The sequence below is a fragment of the Chiloscyllium plagiosum genome, chromosome 32 (assembly GCF_004010195.1).
Source record: "Chiloscyllium plagiosum isolate BGI_BamShark_2017 chromosome 32, ASM401019v2, whole genome shotgun sequence".
NCBI lineage: Eukaryota > Metazoa > Chordata > Chondrichthyes > Orectolobiformes > Hemiscylliidae > Chiloscyllium > Chiloscyllium plagiosum.
The window spans coordinates 39,297,829-39,313,214 of NC_057741.1; the positions used below are offsets into that span (position 1 = coordinate 39,297,829).

Here is a 15,386-nt window from a genome sequence, read left to right on the forward strand (position 1 = left end):
AATCTCATCCTCACTGGAGGTATTGAGGAGTAAGTGCTCGTCTTTGCACCTCCCTGTCAGGGTCTCTGTCAGGGTCTCTGTCAGAGGCTCTGTCAGAGTCACTGTCAGGGTCTCTGTCAGGTTCTCTCAGGTCACTGTCAGGGTCTCTGTCAGGGTCTCTGTCAGGGTCTCTGTCAGGGGCTCTGTCAGAGTCACTGTCAGGGTCTCTGTCAGGTTCTCTCAGGTCACTGTCAGGGTCTCTGTCAGGGTCTCTCACGTCTCTGTCAGGGTCTCTGTCAGAGTCTCTCAGGTCACTGTCAGGGTCTCTGTCAGGGTCTCTCAGGTCTCTGTCAGGGTCTCTGTCAGAGTCTCTGTCAGAGTCTCTGTCAGGGTCTCTCAGGTCTCTGTCAGGGTCTCTGTCAGGGTCTCTGTCAGGGTGTCTGTCAGGGTCTCTCAGGTCTCTGTCAGGGTCTCTGTCAGAGTCTCTCAGGTCTCTGTCAGGGTCTCTGTCAGGGTCTCTCAGGTCTCTGTCAGGGTCTCTGTCAGAGTCTCTGTCAGGGTCTCTGTCAGGGTCTCTGTCAGAGTCTCTGTCAGAGTCTCTGTCAGGGTCTCTCAGGTCACTGTCAGGGTCACTGAGGGTCTCTGTAAGAGTCTCTGTCAGGGTCTCCATCAGGGTCTCTCAGGGTCTCTGTCAGGGTCTCTGTCAGGGTCTCTGTCAGAGTCTCTGTCAGAGTCTCTGTCAGGGTCTCTCAGGTCACTGTCAGGGTCTCTGTCAGGGTCTCTATCAGGGTCTCTCAGGTCTCTGTCAGTGTCTCTGTCAGGGTCTCTGTCAGGGTCTCTCAGGTCTCTGTCAGGGTCTCCATCAGGGTCTCTCAGGGTCTCTGTCAGGGGCTCTGTCAGGGTCTCTGTCAGAGTCACTGTCAGGGTCTCCGTCAGGGTCTCTTAGGTCATTGTCAGGGTCTCTCAAGGTCTCTTAGGTCACTGTCAGGGTTTCTCAGGGTCTCTGTCAGGGGCTCTGTCAGAGTCACTGTCAGGGTCTCTGTCACGGTCTCTCAGGTCACTGTCAGGGTCTCTCAGGGTCTCTGTCAGGGTCTCTGTCAGGGTTTCTCAGGTCTCTGTCAGGGTCTCTGTCAGGGTCTCTCAGGTCTCTGTCAGGGTCTCTGTCAGAGTCTCTGTCAGGGTCTCTCAGGTCACTGTCAGGGTCACTCAGGGTCTCTGTAAGAGTCTCTGTCAGGGTCTCCATCAGGGTCTCTTAGGGTCTCTGTCAGGGTCTCTGTCAGGGTCTCTGTCAGAGTCTCTGTCAGGGTCTCTCAGGTCACTGTCAGGGTCTCTGTCAGGGTCTCTGTCAGGGTCTCTCAGGTCTCTGTCAGTGTCTCTGTCAGGGTCTCTGTCAGGGTCTCTCAGGTCTCTGTCAGGGTCTCTCAGGGTCTCTGTAAGAGTCTCTGTCAGGGTCTCCATCAGGGTCTCTCAGGTCTCTGTCAGGATCACTCAGGGTCTCTGTAAGAGTCTCTGTCAGGGTCTCCATCAGGGTCTCTCAGGGTCTCTGTCAGGGGCTCTGTCAGGGTCTCTGTCAGAGTCACTGTCAGGGTCTCTGTCAGAGTCTCTCAGGTCACTGTCAGAGTCTCTCAAGGTCTCTGTCAGAGTCTCCGTCAGGGTCTCTTAGGTCATTGTCAGGGTCTCTCAAGGTCTCTTAGGTCACTGTCAGGGTTTCTCAGGGTCTCTGTCAGGGGCTCTGTCAGAGTCACTGTCAGGGTCTCTGTCATGGTCTCTCAGGTCACTGTCAGGGTCTCTCAGGGTCTCTGTCAGGGTCTCTGTCAGAGTCTCCATCAGGGTCTCTCAGGTCATTGTCAGGGTCTCTCAAGGTCTCTGTCAGGGTCTCTGTCACGGTCTCTCAGGTCACTGTCAGGGTCTCTCAAGGTCTCTCAGGATCTCCGTCAGATTCTCTCAGAGTCTCTGTCAGGGCCTCTCAGGGTCTCTGTCAGAGTCTCTATCAGGGTCTCTGTCAGAGTTTCTGTCAGGGTCTCTGTCAGGGTCTCGTCAGGGTCTCTCAGGGTCTCTCAGGGTCTCTGTCAGGGTCTCTGTCAGGGTCTCTCAGGGTCTCTGTCAGGGTCTCGGTCATGGTTTCTCAGGGTCTCTGTCAAGGTCTCTGTCAGGATCTTTGTTCGGGTCTCTGTTGGGGACTCTGTCAGGGACTCTGTCGGGGTCTCTGTCAGGGTCTATGTCAGGGTCTATGTCAGTGTCTACATTAGGGTCTCTATGCTGCTGTCTGTCAAGGTCTCTGTCAGGATCTCTGTTGGGGTCTCTGTCAGAGACTCTGTCAGGGTCTATGTCAGGGTCTATGTCAGGGTCTACATTAGGGTCTCTGTCCTGGTGTCTGTCAGGGTCTCTGTCAGTACAATGAGGATTTCTGTTGCTAGGGGACTGAAGGTTCAATGAGCTACTGTTTTCAGGCTGGATTGTCATGTTTGACCTTGCAACTGCTCCTGACCTGATGGTTTTGAGGGCAAGTTTCTCAGCAGCAATTTTACAAAGTTTTCTCCATTGAATTGTTTTACTGACGTCTGTTTTTAGTCCACTGAACAGTGAGGGGGGTGAGTACAACGTGTCCTGACTGGGGTCAATTAGGAAAGGGGCCGAGTTTCCCTGCACACTTTGGGTAGCATCACAGACTTGAAGGGGGTTGGGCACGATTGACGTCACTGTGGTTTTAAGTGACAGCCTGTTTAAATGGGAGGCGGTGCTACAGGTAAGTGGCACACCTGTGGGGAGCACAGCACTCTCCTCTGCGATTCAACAACAACAGCGGCTTTGAAGGGAACACCTCTGACCTGTCCCTGAAATCATTGAATGAAACATGAAGAAACTGGCAGCTTTGTCTCAGTTGTTACTGGTCGTGGTAATTGCTGGTAAGAAATACATTTTATTTAAACTTTGTACATTAGGTTCCGAAGGATAAGATGTTTCTTCAACATGCATATGCAACAAAATACATTGCAGTGGATTGTTTGCAATGGAAAGAGATTATAAACTTGCTTTTCTTTGCACGGACAGAGCTGTGTTGTTACTTCACTTTAGAATTCAACAGGGATGAACTATTTGCAATTGTAATCAAAATGTTTTTAAGATTTAAATTTGTCGTATTTCTCAATTGCTCCCAGCTTCTGCTCAGCACTAATGTTTCTGTAAAGTCTCAACTTTGTCATGTTTAAAAACCAAGACTGTTGTTAGCATTCGATTCATCTTTGATGTGGAATCCAGCTCTTGATGTCATTGCTAGGGACAAACTGATTTGTGCCCAGGACACATTTCAATGTTTTAACTGTTCAAACAATAACCTTTATGTTGCAGTCAGTCTGGGGACAGTGGGAGGTTCCACTGAAATTCCAAATGAACTGTCAGTTCCCTCTGTCGCTCCAACTTCATCTCCCTCACCGTCCAGCCCCAATAGCTCCAGGGAGGATTATGAGGATTATGAAGATGATGATTATGTGGATGAATATGATGAATTGACACCTGAAGAACTGGAAGATGGAGTGTTGCCAGTGAAAGGTTTATACATTTCTTTATAACCTTTAACCCTCCCTTATTAAGTCAGAGAATTTCAGAAGTTACACCTAGGCTTTGGTGTGTTTTCAGTGTCTAAGATCAATCGTTTAAAATGCCCAAGGTGTATGTACTGTCATTAGCAATGCAGGAAGTGAATGTTATAGTTGAATCTCTCCTGAACTCTAATAGCCCCAGAATGCTTGTACTGTAAATGGATCAGTGGCTCACTGGATTGTAGCAATTTAAACTTTCAACTCAGGTTTCTGAATTAACCGATTGTGGTGACACCAGGTTACCTGTCCCAGTGACCTCCATCAGTATCTTCAGTACATGTTTAGTCTCAGTCCAATGACTTAAATGTTATTTAAGAGAAAGTTCCTTTACCAAAGCTGTTTAGTACTGTAACTGAAGTTGTAGTTACATCAAAAGCAAATGCTATGAAGTGGGTTTGGTTTGACACTGATGTAACTTTATTCGGTCACATACTGGACCAGTCCGCATTGACTGGAGAGGCAGATGGGATGTCACTAGTTTGACTCCCTGTCGAAAATATAACCAGGTGTCCATTTCAGAAATCCTGTTCATATGTCAGGAGATGATTTGCAGTACACTGGATTATTGGTTTGCAATTACCTTTCGGACTTTCCTAAACATTACAAACTTTTAACTACTTGGAAAGTAGTTTGACACTGCAACCTGAGAAGGAAGTTGAGCATTCCTATCTAACTCTGTAACTGCACTTTACCTGATGAGACACGGGTCTGTAATAAAAAAACAGAAAATATTGGAAATGCTCCAGTGAGTTAGGCAACAATTGTAGAGAGAGCAATGTAATTGAGGAATGTTTACGATCAATAAACATTCATTAGAACAGTGAGTGACCTTTGACTGATGGTGACAGAGTAACAGAAAGGATCCATCACAATGGAATTGAAGTGAGGTGATACGTAAGGATTTTGTCGACTTTCACCAGGTATAGTTCAGGGGATTCTGAACATCTGACTAAAATAGAAGTTGGAGTTTGTCCACATAGTATTAAAGCTCCAAACAACTTTAATTGAACAATATGCTACAGATCCCGTAAATGGGAGATAAACCCAAGAAAAGCTGGAAGTGCTCAGCAGGTCAGGCAGACCTATCTGAAAGAGGAAACCAATTAAGGTCAATGACCTTTCAATGCATGATCTAAACTGTAGGAATTGCTAGTTTAATGCCAGCACATTTTGAAAGAGCTTTCGCTTATCACTGTCAAAGACAGCAATGAGAATAAACTCAGAAATGTATTGCTTCATCTTGAACTGTTTCACTGAATCTAGGCTTTGTGATAATGATGATTCCAACAGTGGAATGCCCTTTCACTTATATTCACAAAGTGGAACTCTCCAAATGAGCACAGCAAATCTAACTCATGTTTTTGTCAGTCCTAGGGGTGTTTTGTGTTCTTCAGTAACATCTTACTTCTAAAGTTACAAACTGGAAGTTAATCCTGAAGTTACATCTTCTGTTCTGACAATTTGTCAGGTTGTCCCCAAGTATCTACCTGAAGCTACTGGTAAAATGCAGCCCCATTAAATGGTGGATCAGACTCGAGGGGCTGAATGGCCTACTTCTCTTCCTATTTCCTATGGTCCATGAAACATTGCTCCAGAGTATTTTCACTTTGAAGAATTAAAATTAAAGCTTTCACCTCATTTCACCATTTATTCCGAGGCCCTAGGAACCTGGATCACAGGAAAACAAAATAAACCACCTGGGTGTGGAGAGGGTTTTTTTTTGCATTTCATTGCTGTAGTGATTGTAGAATTATAGGGACACACCCACAAAACACATTGATAAAAATTCTGTTCAGAACAGATTATTGTTTCTCAATACCAGTGGCAGTCCAGGAATCAGAAATTGTTACCTGAGGTGAACTATTTGTGTAATAAAGTTAGAAACTTAATCCATGTGCAGCCAAACACTCTTGCGTGGAAGTATATGGTCTATATTGTGAGAGTGTAGATATAGATAATAATAGAGGAAAATCTGTTTGTGTTTTTCAAAGAGGTTAGATTAATGCAAACCAATGTTGTTAAACTGGGTGCGGGACATGGGTCATGGGTCAGAGAGGGTGAGGAATGCCTCAAAAAGTCATTTGTTCATTTGTGCTTCCAGTCCAGCCAGTTGTTAAACCCAAGAACAAAGCCGGGAAGAAAAAAGGCCTGAGACAATTTAGGAATAAGGCAAAGAGGAAAAGGACTGGAACAAAGAAGCAGAATGATCCATGTAAGGCCGAATACAAGGATTTCTGTATTCACGGGAAATGCGTCTTCTTGAAAGAACTCAACAAGACATCATGTATGTAAGTGAATCACTGCGCAGTGGGATCTTCCAAGATACTGGGCCATGTTTCTTAATTTCCGTCACTCTACCAATGGGGTCTATACCGTCAGCTGACTGAGCTTAAGGATTTTCTCCCTGAACCTTTCCATCTCTCACTGTCTTCCTATCTGGTCTCTCTCTCTCTCTCTGTCTTCTCTCTCTCTCTCTTGGAAATGCTCCAGTGAGTTAGGCAACAATTGTAGAGAGAGCAATGTAATTGAGGAATGTTTCCGATCAATAAACATTCATTAGAACAGTGAGTGACCTTTGACTGATGGTGACAGTCTCTCTCTCACTCTGTCTGTCTCTCTGTCTCTCTCTCTCTCTGTCTGCCTCTCTCTTTGTCTCTGTTTCTCTGTGTCTCTGTCCCTCTGTGTCTCTTTCTCTCTCTGTGTCTCTGTATCTCTCTGTCTCTGTCTCTCTCTGTCTGTCTCTCTCTCTCTGCCTCTCTCTCTGTTTCTTTCTCTCCGTGTCTCTCTGTCTCTCGTCTCTGTTTCTTTGTCTCTCTCTGTTTCTTTCTCTCTCTCTGAATCTCTCTCTCTGCCTCTTGTTTTCAGGATGTTTCTTAAAATCTATTTCTTTGATCAAGCTTTTGCATTCTGATACTCAAGAACCTGTTTATCTCCGTCTTAAACACACTCAGTGCCCTGGTCTCCATAGCCTTCTGTGGCAGTGAATTCCATCGATTCCCCACTCTCTGGCTGAAGAAGTTTCTCCTTCTCTCCGTTCTGAAAGGTCTTCCCTTTAATCAAAGACTGTGCCCTCAGGTCCTAGTCTCTTCTACCAATGGAAACACCTTCCCAACATTTACTCCCCTTGTAATGTCACTGAAGTAGCAATCCAGAATCCCAGACATTTGAGATAGCTTTGAATTCCACCATCGCAGTTAGTGGACTTTGAATTCAATGAAAATAAATCTGGGATTAAAAACCAGAGTGATCTTGACCAGGCGTTCATTGTTGTAAAAACTGATCAATAATGCCCTTTAGGGAAGGAAATCTGCCATCCTTACCCTATCTGATCTACACTTGACTCTAGACCCACAGCAATGGCCTAGCAAGCCACTCAGTTCAGGAGTAATTATACTTAGCCCAGCCCATCATACCCCTTCATAATCTTAACTCCTACTATCGGGTCAGGAGAAGAGAGTAACAGCATAACCTTGAATGTCCAATTTGTCCTGATAATTATACCTTCTCAGTCTCCTATCATCCTCAAATACTTTATGCACCTTCTCCAATGCCCCAGTAGCTGTTGTTTTTTATTGATATTGAAACTGGAACTGAACAGAAGGCTGTAGATGTAGCTACAGTATTGGTGTAAATATAATATTTCATCAGAAGTATATGATATTCTACTTGAAGTTTTGCTGATTTTGTTTTTATATTTAAAATTCTGTTCGCATTTAGATGTCTTCCTGGATACCAAAATGAACGCTGTGGGATAAAGACATTGTATACTGGAACAACCAAAGAACGGATTAATAGCCTCTCGATTGTCCTAGTGATAGCAGCTGGGATGCTACTTGTCTTTGTAATAGCTGTGACTGTTGTTGCAACGATGCAGTAAGTACAGCATCAGAGGATTTTCTTAGGTGTCAGGAAATAACTTGTCTGTTAGCATCTATAGTTCCCATCACTTAGAATAGTCATGTTAGTGTCAATGTAACCACCCCACTATATGCCACAGCTGCTATAATGCCTTATTTTCATCATTAACAAAAATATTCCTTCATATAATGATTGTTTTCCCATTGGCACCAGCATTGAGCTGTATCTTGCTAGTTTCAGTGCTCCTGCTACTAAATGTAACCAATTTGTATAGCAGGGTGGCTCAGTGGTTAGCGCTGCTGCCTCCCAGCACCAGTGTTCGATTCCAACCTCAGGTGACTGTCTGTGTGGAGATTGCACATTCTCCATGTGTTCACACGGGTTTCCTCCCACGGTCCAAAGATGTGCAGGTTAAGGTGGATTGGCTGTGCCAAATTGCCCAGGGATGTGTAAGCCAGGTGGGTTGGCCATGGGAGTCTCCCGATGCAGGGTTACAGGGATGGGGCTGGGTGGGATGCTCTTTGGAGAGGTTGCGTGGATTCAATGGGCCAAATAGCCTGATTACAAACTGTAGGGATACTATGAATTGAAAGGGATTCACAGGGTCTAAGTACACAAATTAATCTTTAATGAGGTACTATTTACTTGTATTCAGAGAAACCTAACTACGTGTCAACTTATGAGTGAATGCAACCATTTCTTAATAACAGAGAGCATCAGAGACAAATTTGCAAATGATAACTATGAAATTGATGTTAATAGAATTAGTTAGTCACTTCATGGCTAATTATAACTAGGTGCTCATTTTAAACGTGGAAAAGCAAAACAGCGAGGGTGCTGGAAATCTGAAACAATTACAGAGAATGCTGGAGAAACTCAGCAGGTCTGGCAGTGTCTGCGGAGAGAGAAAGAGAGTGAATGTTTCGGATCCAGTGATCCTGCTTCAGAACAGAAGGGGGCTGGAAAAGAGCTGAGGCTAATAAGGCACAGAGAAAGTGAGGGCTGCAGATGCTGGAGATCAGAGCTGAAAATGTGTTTCCTGAAGAAGGGCTTATGCCCGAAACGTCGATTCTCCTGTTCCTTGGATGCTGCCTGACCTGCTGCGCTTTTCCAGCAACACATTTTCAGCTAATAAGGCACAGCCTGGGAGGGTGGAGTTTGTAAGAGAAATGGAAGCCAGGGGGTCAGCCTCTGAAGTAGTGGAACTCTGTAGTGGTGAGTCCTAGAGGCTGTAAACTTGCTAAGTGGAAAATGAAGTGTGGTTCCTCCAAGTGATGTGGCCTATTGCTCAGTCTGTTCCTTTGGTGCTAGTAAGGTTTCTGGATAGGAATATAAAGGAAAAAAAAACATTCCTGGTTCTTTACATTCCAGGCTATAGTTGGGAGGGAGGGCTATTTGCAAACAATACACTGACCAGTGTGTGACAAAATACCGACATAGGAACGATCCCTGTCATTTGGTTACATTCTCCGCAAACTTCTCTCAATGTACCTTCTCATTTATTTCTCCTTCATGGGTTAAATAACTGTTCTGTCTTCATCACTGCATTTATAGAAGCTAGGAGCAGGCCATTCAGCCCTTTGAGCTTGCTCCCTCATTCAGTATGATCCTCTATCTCAATGGTATATTCCTATTTTCACTCCATGTCCCTTGATGCCTAAAAAAAATCTAAAAATGTCATTGAATCCCTACAGCATGGAATCTAGCCATTTGGCCCACAGCACCCAATCGAAGATCATCCTACCCCGCATCCCTGTAACCCTGCATTTCTCATGGCCAATTCACCATAACTTGCACATCTCTGGACTGTGGGAGGAAACCGGAGCACCTGGAGGAAACCCACGCAGATACGGGGAGAATGTGTAAACTCCACACAGTCAGCTGCCTGAGGCTGGAACCGAACCCGGGTCCCTAGCGCTGTGAAGCAGCAGTGCTAAACGCCACATGTATCTTTCACTATATTGAATATATTCAGTGACTTCTAATTTCTAATAACATCTCTCTTTTTCAGCATTCGGAGAAAAGTGCAGACGGGGCATGATGTATTGAGTGAAGAAAAACAAAAACTGAGAACAGAGAATGGAAATGTAGTTTAAAAACGTAAGTTAAATGACATCTATTCTTATATAAAAGAGAAATTAGACCTCGTGAGTTTTTTAACACTACTTGAAAAGTGAATTATATCGGTATTTAGTTAAATTTAAATGGATTGTCAAATCTACAAATGGACCTCTACAGACCAGAATTTCTGAAATCAAATCATATGTTTAACTCTTGGGTTTAAACTTACTTCAGATGTAGTCTGAAACTTCCAGACTTTTGAATTTCTTCATGATGAGTATCCTCTTTGAGAAGTGTCAAGCTCTTGTGAATTTTTCTTTCCTTCAAAATGTGTAACATTTCCCTGACTCTCCTCCTTACTTTATTTTTAATGTCATTTTGAACAGAAAGTTTGAAAGTTATCATGAGAAGGAAATTTAAGGGTTCCCAGTTGATACCTCAAAAATGACCTGCCAACATGACCATGGAATACATTTCTGGAACATGGGTGCAAGACAGCTGTAGGCACATGTATTCCACTCTGTGTGCTGCCCACCATCTTGGTAATGGGTTCCTGAAATAGGTGTTGGACCCCTTTGAACATCCCAATGAAGTGCCCAAATTCTTTCAGACATTATTCCAATATTGGGCTGTTGTTGGCCTGTCGCCTCTGAGCTCAGTAGAGCTGTCCGTGACCTAACTACTGGTCTGTAGGAGCCAGGATGCTCTAAATTCAGTCTTTGTTTTTGAAAGAAGTAACAATTGTCTGACAACTGAGCTGGACAATTCCAGACTGCCCCTTGTCCTAAGTTTGAAGTGATGAGCATGCCCTGTCCAACCTCAATCCATCCCCTTGCTGTTTCCTGGTGCCTGGCTAATTTTCATCTTCCATTACCTGGTTGTTAGACTGAGAGGAAACTCGCCTGTCTGGGTGTGCCCACGGTCAGAGCATTCGTTTCCAGGACACCGTGGTTATTAAAACAAATCTCAGAAAAATGACAGGGGCAAGGAATTTCTTTTTCATTGAACATTTCTGTCTCAGTTCTCAAAATATCAGAGATAAAAGGATAGGAAACATGGATCACTGAATCATCCAATTGGTTAACAATTTTTGGCTTTGGATTGGCTGTGGGAAGGTGGGGCATCATGATAATGGACATGTTGAGTGGTCAATGGTTGGAATGTGTTGGTAGGGCATTAGGTCATGTCATAGTGTTGGTAAAATGAGCAGCACACTTGGTCTGGCCATGGGGGAAGACCATCACACCTCTCTAATCAGGAGAGCAATCTCACAGGCAGTGGAATGGCTCTCTGACTGGAAATAGCAATTTTCCAAGAAAGGGGAATATTTGTTTCTGGTGACGTCCTGAAATATTCCCAAACCTGCTGGAGTTGATGCTCCACAGGAAGGAAAACCTGGAGGAACCCAATGTTCTCGAAATAACGCTGCCGCAGCCAATCACAGTGGGGCTTCTTTGTATCTAACTTGAAATGCAAACTGAAGATAAAAATGACCAAATTCAGAGGGAAATGATCTACTTTTGAATGTTTTACCTGAAACACATATTGAACTGAATCACCGATACTAACAACTGATAAACTTGTATTTACAGGAAGGACCGCATCAGACGTTTCTAACCTGAAGAAATCATCCAAACTATCAATCTCCCACATTTATTTATGAGATGACCACTCTCCCTCCCTCTCCTGGTTAATGCCTGCTGTTGATGTATACAGTTACTTAGAACAACGTACACAGTCCAAAGTCCAGTGATATAGCTAATGTATAAGATGAACTAAAGAATAACAACTTGAATTTATGTAGCATCACTTGAAATTATATATTGTCCTGTGACCCCACACCCTTCTAACTGGCAAAACAATTGGCACTGAGGGTCAAAGAGAACAGTGAAGTTGCCATTGTCATGCCAGACCATCGGGCTGTTCTCTCACTCAAGAGAGACAACTGGTGGTGGTGTAACCTGAGGGTTACCATTGTCTCAGGGTGAGGGGAGAGGTTGAGGAGGAGAGTCCTTCATACTAACCTTAGCTGGTACAGGAATTGAACCCACACTGCTGGTGTTGCTGCATTGTAGACCAGCTTTCCAGCCAACTGAGCTAGTGCCTAGTAGCAGTCCTGGAAGCAGAGAGAGTTTGTCAGTGAGGAGCAGAGCTCGATGGATAGCTGATTTAAGGTGGGTTGAAGGGAGGACCTTTGTCATAAAGGGCAAAGTCAGAGAAATGTTGCTTTCCAGAGGGTAGGGTGTGCTGGAGGCTCCAGAGATAAGTTGAGGATTTTGAAAACACCAATGACATTTTTCACAGCCAGCCTTTACTGGATTGATCCAGCATAAGTCAACAAACACAGAGGGGTCATGTTCAAATCAGACTCAATGGTCCAATGCTTCGGATGTAGCCTTGTCCTTGCCACATTGGCACAGAAGAGTTTATTGTGTAACAGTTATTAGCTAAAGAGAAGACTATAGACTATGTTTTCCGCAAAACATTGGAGCTCCTTCCAATGAATCATCAACATTTTGTTTCCTTTATTCATTTACAGGATGAGAGTGTCTCTGGCTAGTCAGCATTTATTGCCCTAATTGCCCAGTGGCCAGTTAAGTGTAGCCACATTGCTGTGGGTCTGCTGTCACATGTAGGCCAGCAGTATCCTTCCCTAAAGAAGGTGAGTGAACCAGATGGTCATTGTTAAATTCTTAATTCCAGATATTTATTGTAACCACATCCCACCAGCTGCCATGGTGGGATTTGAACTAAGGTCCTTAGGGCATTACCCTGAGTCACTAAGACTAACAGCCAAGCAATAATACCACTAGGCCATACCTCTCCATGATGCAGTGCTACTGCTTAAGTTTTACCTTGCCTTGCCCTCAGACAAGGCTCACTCAATAGTGACTCAGAAAAAAGAATTCTGGTTTCCCCAGCACTCCTGTCTCCGTTGTTTTCTGGGAGCACTGAAGCCAACATTAGTATCTGTACAACCGTGTTGGAGCTTCAATCACTCAGTGCAGACAGGGGACAAAAGCACCAGTTTCCAGGTTCACTCCAGCTGATCCTTCAACAACCCTCCTCCACCTTTCTAGGATTGCTAAAGGTTGAGTGTAGAAATTATAGCAAAGATTCCTTCAGGTTTGTTAATGTATCAGTATTTATTTGTTATTTAAAGTTATTTATGTACTTTTTTATGAATTCTAAGAAACAAAAGTATTGTAAAACAATATGGTCAATAAAGGAGGTTTTGAATAAATCTCTGTCCTTTTATGAATGGAGGATTACTGCTTTTCTTTAAAGCTTTGTAACACCATATGGTTTTCTCTCTCTCCCATAACATCATCCCACACCTCATATGGAATCCAATGTCTATTTAAAGAACACTTTGCAAAACAGAAACTTACACTTCAATATGAAACTGAAACTTTTCTAAAGAATTTTGAAATTCCTGTATCTATCTTATTGCTTAGAATAACATCACTGAAAATAAAATTTTCCCCTTGTCACTTGTGAAACCTTGAAATAATTCTTTGTTTCCCATGGTAATCATACCTACTGTCAGCTCAAAGCCACTCCAACAAATTCAATGATAAGAAATACTGTGAATGCTGGAAATCTGAAAGCAAAACAGGAAGTATTGGGAGGAATATCTCAGTGGGTCCTGGTAGCAATTGTGGTGAAAGAAATTGAGTTAATGCTTTGAGTCTGATATGACTCTTCAGTGGCACTTGAAGAATTCAAAGTCACATTACAGAAGGAGTGATGTAAGTGCATTAACTGGTTAAACAGCCCTTTCCAGTGAGGTAAGGCTTCTCTTCCTCACTGTTAGCGGTCTCAGCTCCCTGGGTCTGTGTTGACAACTCTTGAAGGGTCCATCGAAGCACCTCTTGCTGCCTCCCTCTGAAGCGAGCTCCTCTCCTCCCCCTCTCGCACTAACCTCTCCATTCAATGTGTACTTCTGAATTTGTTCCTGTCCTGGTCATCCCCTGCCCCCTTCACCTCTGACAGACCCAGTGGGTCACAAAATCATTGCATCCTCACTGCATCACCATCCAGAACTTCAGTCCCATCTACACCAACCCTTTAATAATAGTTTCAGGTGAAACTTCCCGTGCAGCTAAGTTGACCTCAACAGAGCACTGAGAATAACAATGTGATACAGGTTGAATGACGTGCTCTTTCAACTTGTCAAACCTCATTCCCAATAAATAAATAAATGAAAGAACAGGAGAAGCTTATTCACAGAATTGCTTTAATGCAGAATGAGGCCATTCAGCCCATTGTGTCTGCACCAGGTCTCAGAGTGTTTGACTTGGTTTTCTCCTGCACATTATTCCTATTCAAATAATCATTGATGTTCAGTTTGGGTTCCACCAGGGCCACTCAGCTCCTGACCTCATTACAGCCTTGGTTCAAACATGGACAAAAGAGCTGAATTCCAGAGGGGAGGGGAGAGGGACAGCCGTTGACATCGAGGCTGCATTCAACTGAATGTGGCATCAAGGAGCCCCGACAAAATTGCAGTCAATAGGAATAACAGGGAGTTGTCCCTGATAGCACATAGATTGTGGTTGTTAGGAGGTCAGTTAATTCAGCTCCAGGACATCCCTTAGGCTAGTGTCCTGCACCCAACTATCTTTAGCTGCCTGATCAATGACCTTCCCTCCATCATAAGGTCAGAAATTGGGATGTTCACCGATAATTGCAAAATATTCAGCACCATTCGCGACTCCTCAGATATTGAAATAGCCCATGTCCAAATGCAGCAATATGGGAACACCAACCGCTGCAAGTTCCCTCCAAGCCACTCACCATCCTGCCTTGGAAATATATCACCATTCCTCCAGTGTCTCTGGGTTAAAATCCTGGAATTCCCAGTCTAAGGGTATTGTGGGTCTACCCACAGCACATGGACTGCAGCGGGTCAAGGAAGCAACCCACCACCCACTTGAACCAATTTTTTGCATTTCAAATGTAACAGTAAAACTAGGTGTTAGTGGGAGGAAAGATCTCATTACAGACTCTAGTACGAGGGAGAAAGTATTTGACAAATTAGTGGGACTCAAGACAGACAAGTCACCAAGACGCAATGGCTGCAATCCAAGGGGTTTAAAGAAAGGCTGCGGAGATCAGAGAAGGCATTGCTCAAATTATTCAGAATTCACTTGATTCCAGGAGGGTACAAGCAATTTCAAAAACTGTGAATGTGACTCCCCTATACAAGCAGGGATGGAGACAGAAACCAGGAAACTATGGCTAGTTAGCCCAACATCTGTCTTTGGAAAATGTTAGAAGCCTTTATTAAGGAAGAAATAGCAGGGCATTTATATAGAGTCATAGAATCATAGAGATGTACAGCATGGAGACAGACCCTTCGGTCCAACCCGTCCATGCCGACCAGATACCCCAACCCAATCTAGACCCACCTGCCAGCACCTGGCCCATATCCCTCCAAACTCTTCCTATTCATATACCCATCCAAATGCCTCTTAAATGTTGTAATTGTACCATCCTCCACCACTTCCTCTGGCAGCTCATTCCGTACACGCACCACCCTCTGCGTGAAAAAGCTGCCCCTTTGGTCTCTTTTATACCTTTCCCCTCTCACCCCAAACCTGTGCCCTCCAGTTCTGGACTCCCCGACCCAAGGGAAAAGACTTTGTCTATTTATCCTATCCATGCCCCTCATAATTTTGTAAACCTCTATAAGGTCACCCCTCAGCCTCCGATGCTCCAGGGAAAACAGCCGCAGCCTGTTCAGCCTCTCCCTGTAGCTCAGATCCTCCAACCCTGGCAAATTCTTTGTAAATCTTTTCTGAACCCTTTCAAATTTTACAACATCTTTCCGATAGGAAGGAGACCAGAATTGCATGCAATATTCCAACAGTGGCCTAACCAATG

The 15,386-nt window shown here is 44.2% G+C and overlaps 1 protein-coding gene across 1 annotated transcript; it reads left to right on the forward strand.

The window, feature by feature from the left end:
- The first annotated feature begins 2,721 nt into the window (after positions 1–2,721).
- Positions 2,722–12,082, forward strand: LOC122539529 (amphiregulin-like). The gene is made up of 6 exons (XM_043674490.1): positions 2,722–2,885; positions 3,328–3,528; positions 5,680–5,866; positions 7,296–7,451; positions 9,448–9,536; positions 11,090–12,082. Exons 1-5 carry the CDS (start codon positions 2,834–2,836, stop codon positions 9,530–9,532), a joined length of 681 nt encoding a protein of 226 aa, XP_043530425.1. The 5' UTR covers positions 2,722–2,833; the 3' UTR covers positions 9,533–9,536; positions 11,090–12,082.
- Positions 12,083–15,386: the final 3,304 nt, after the last annotated feature.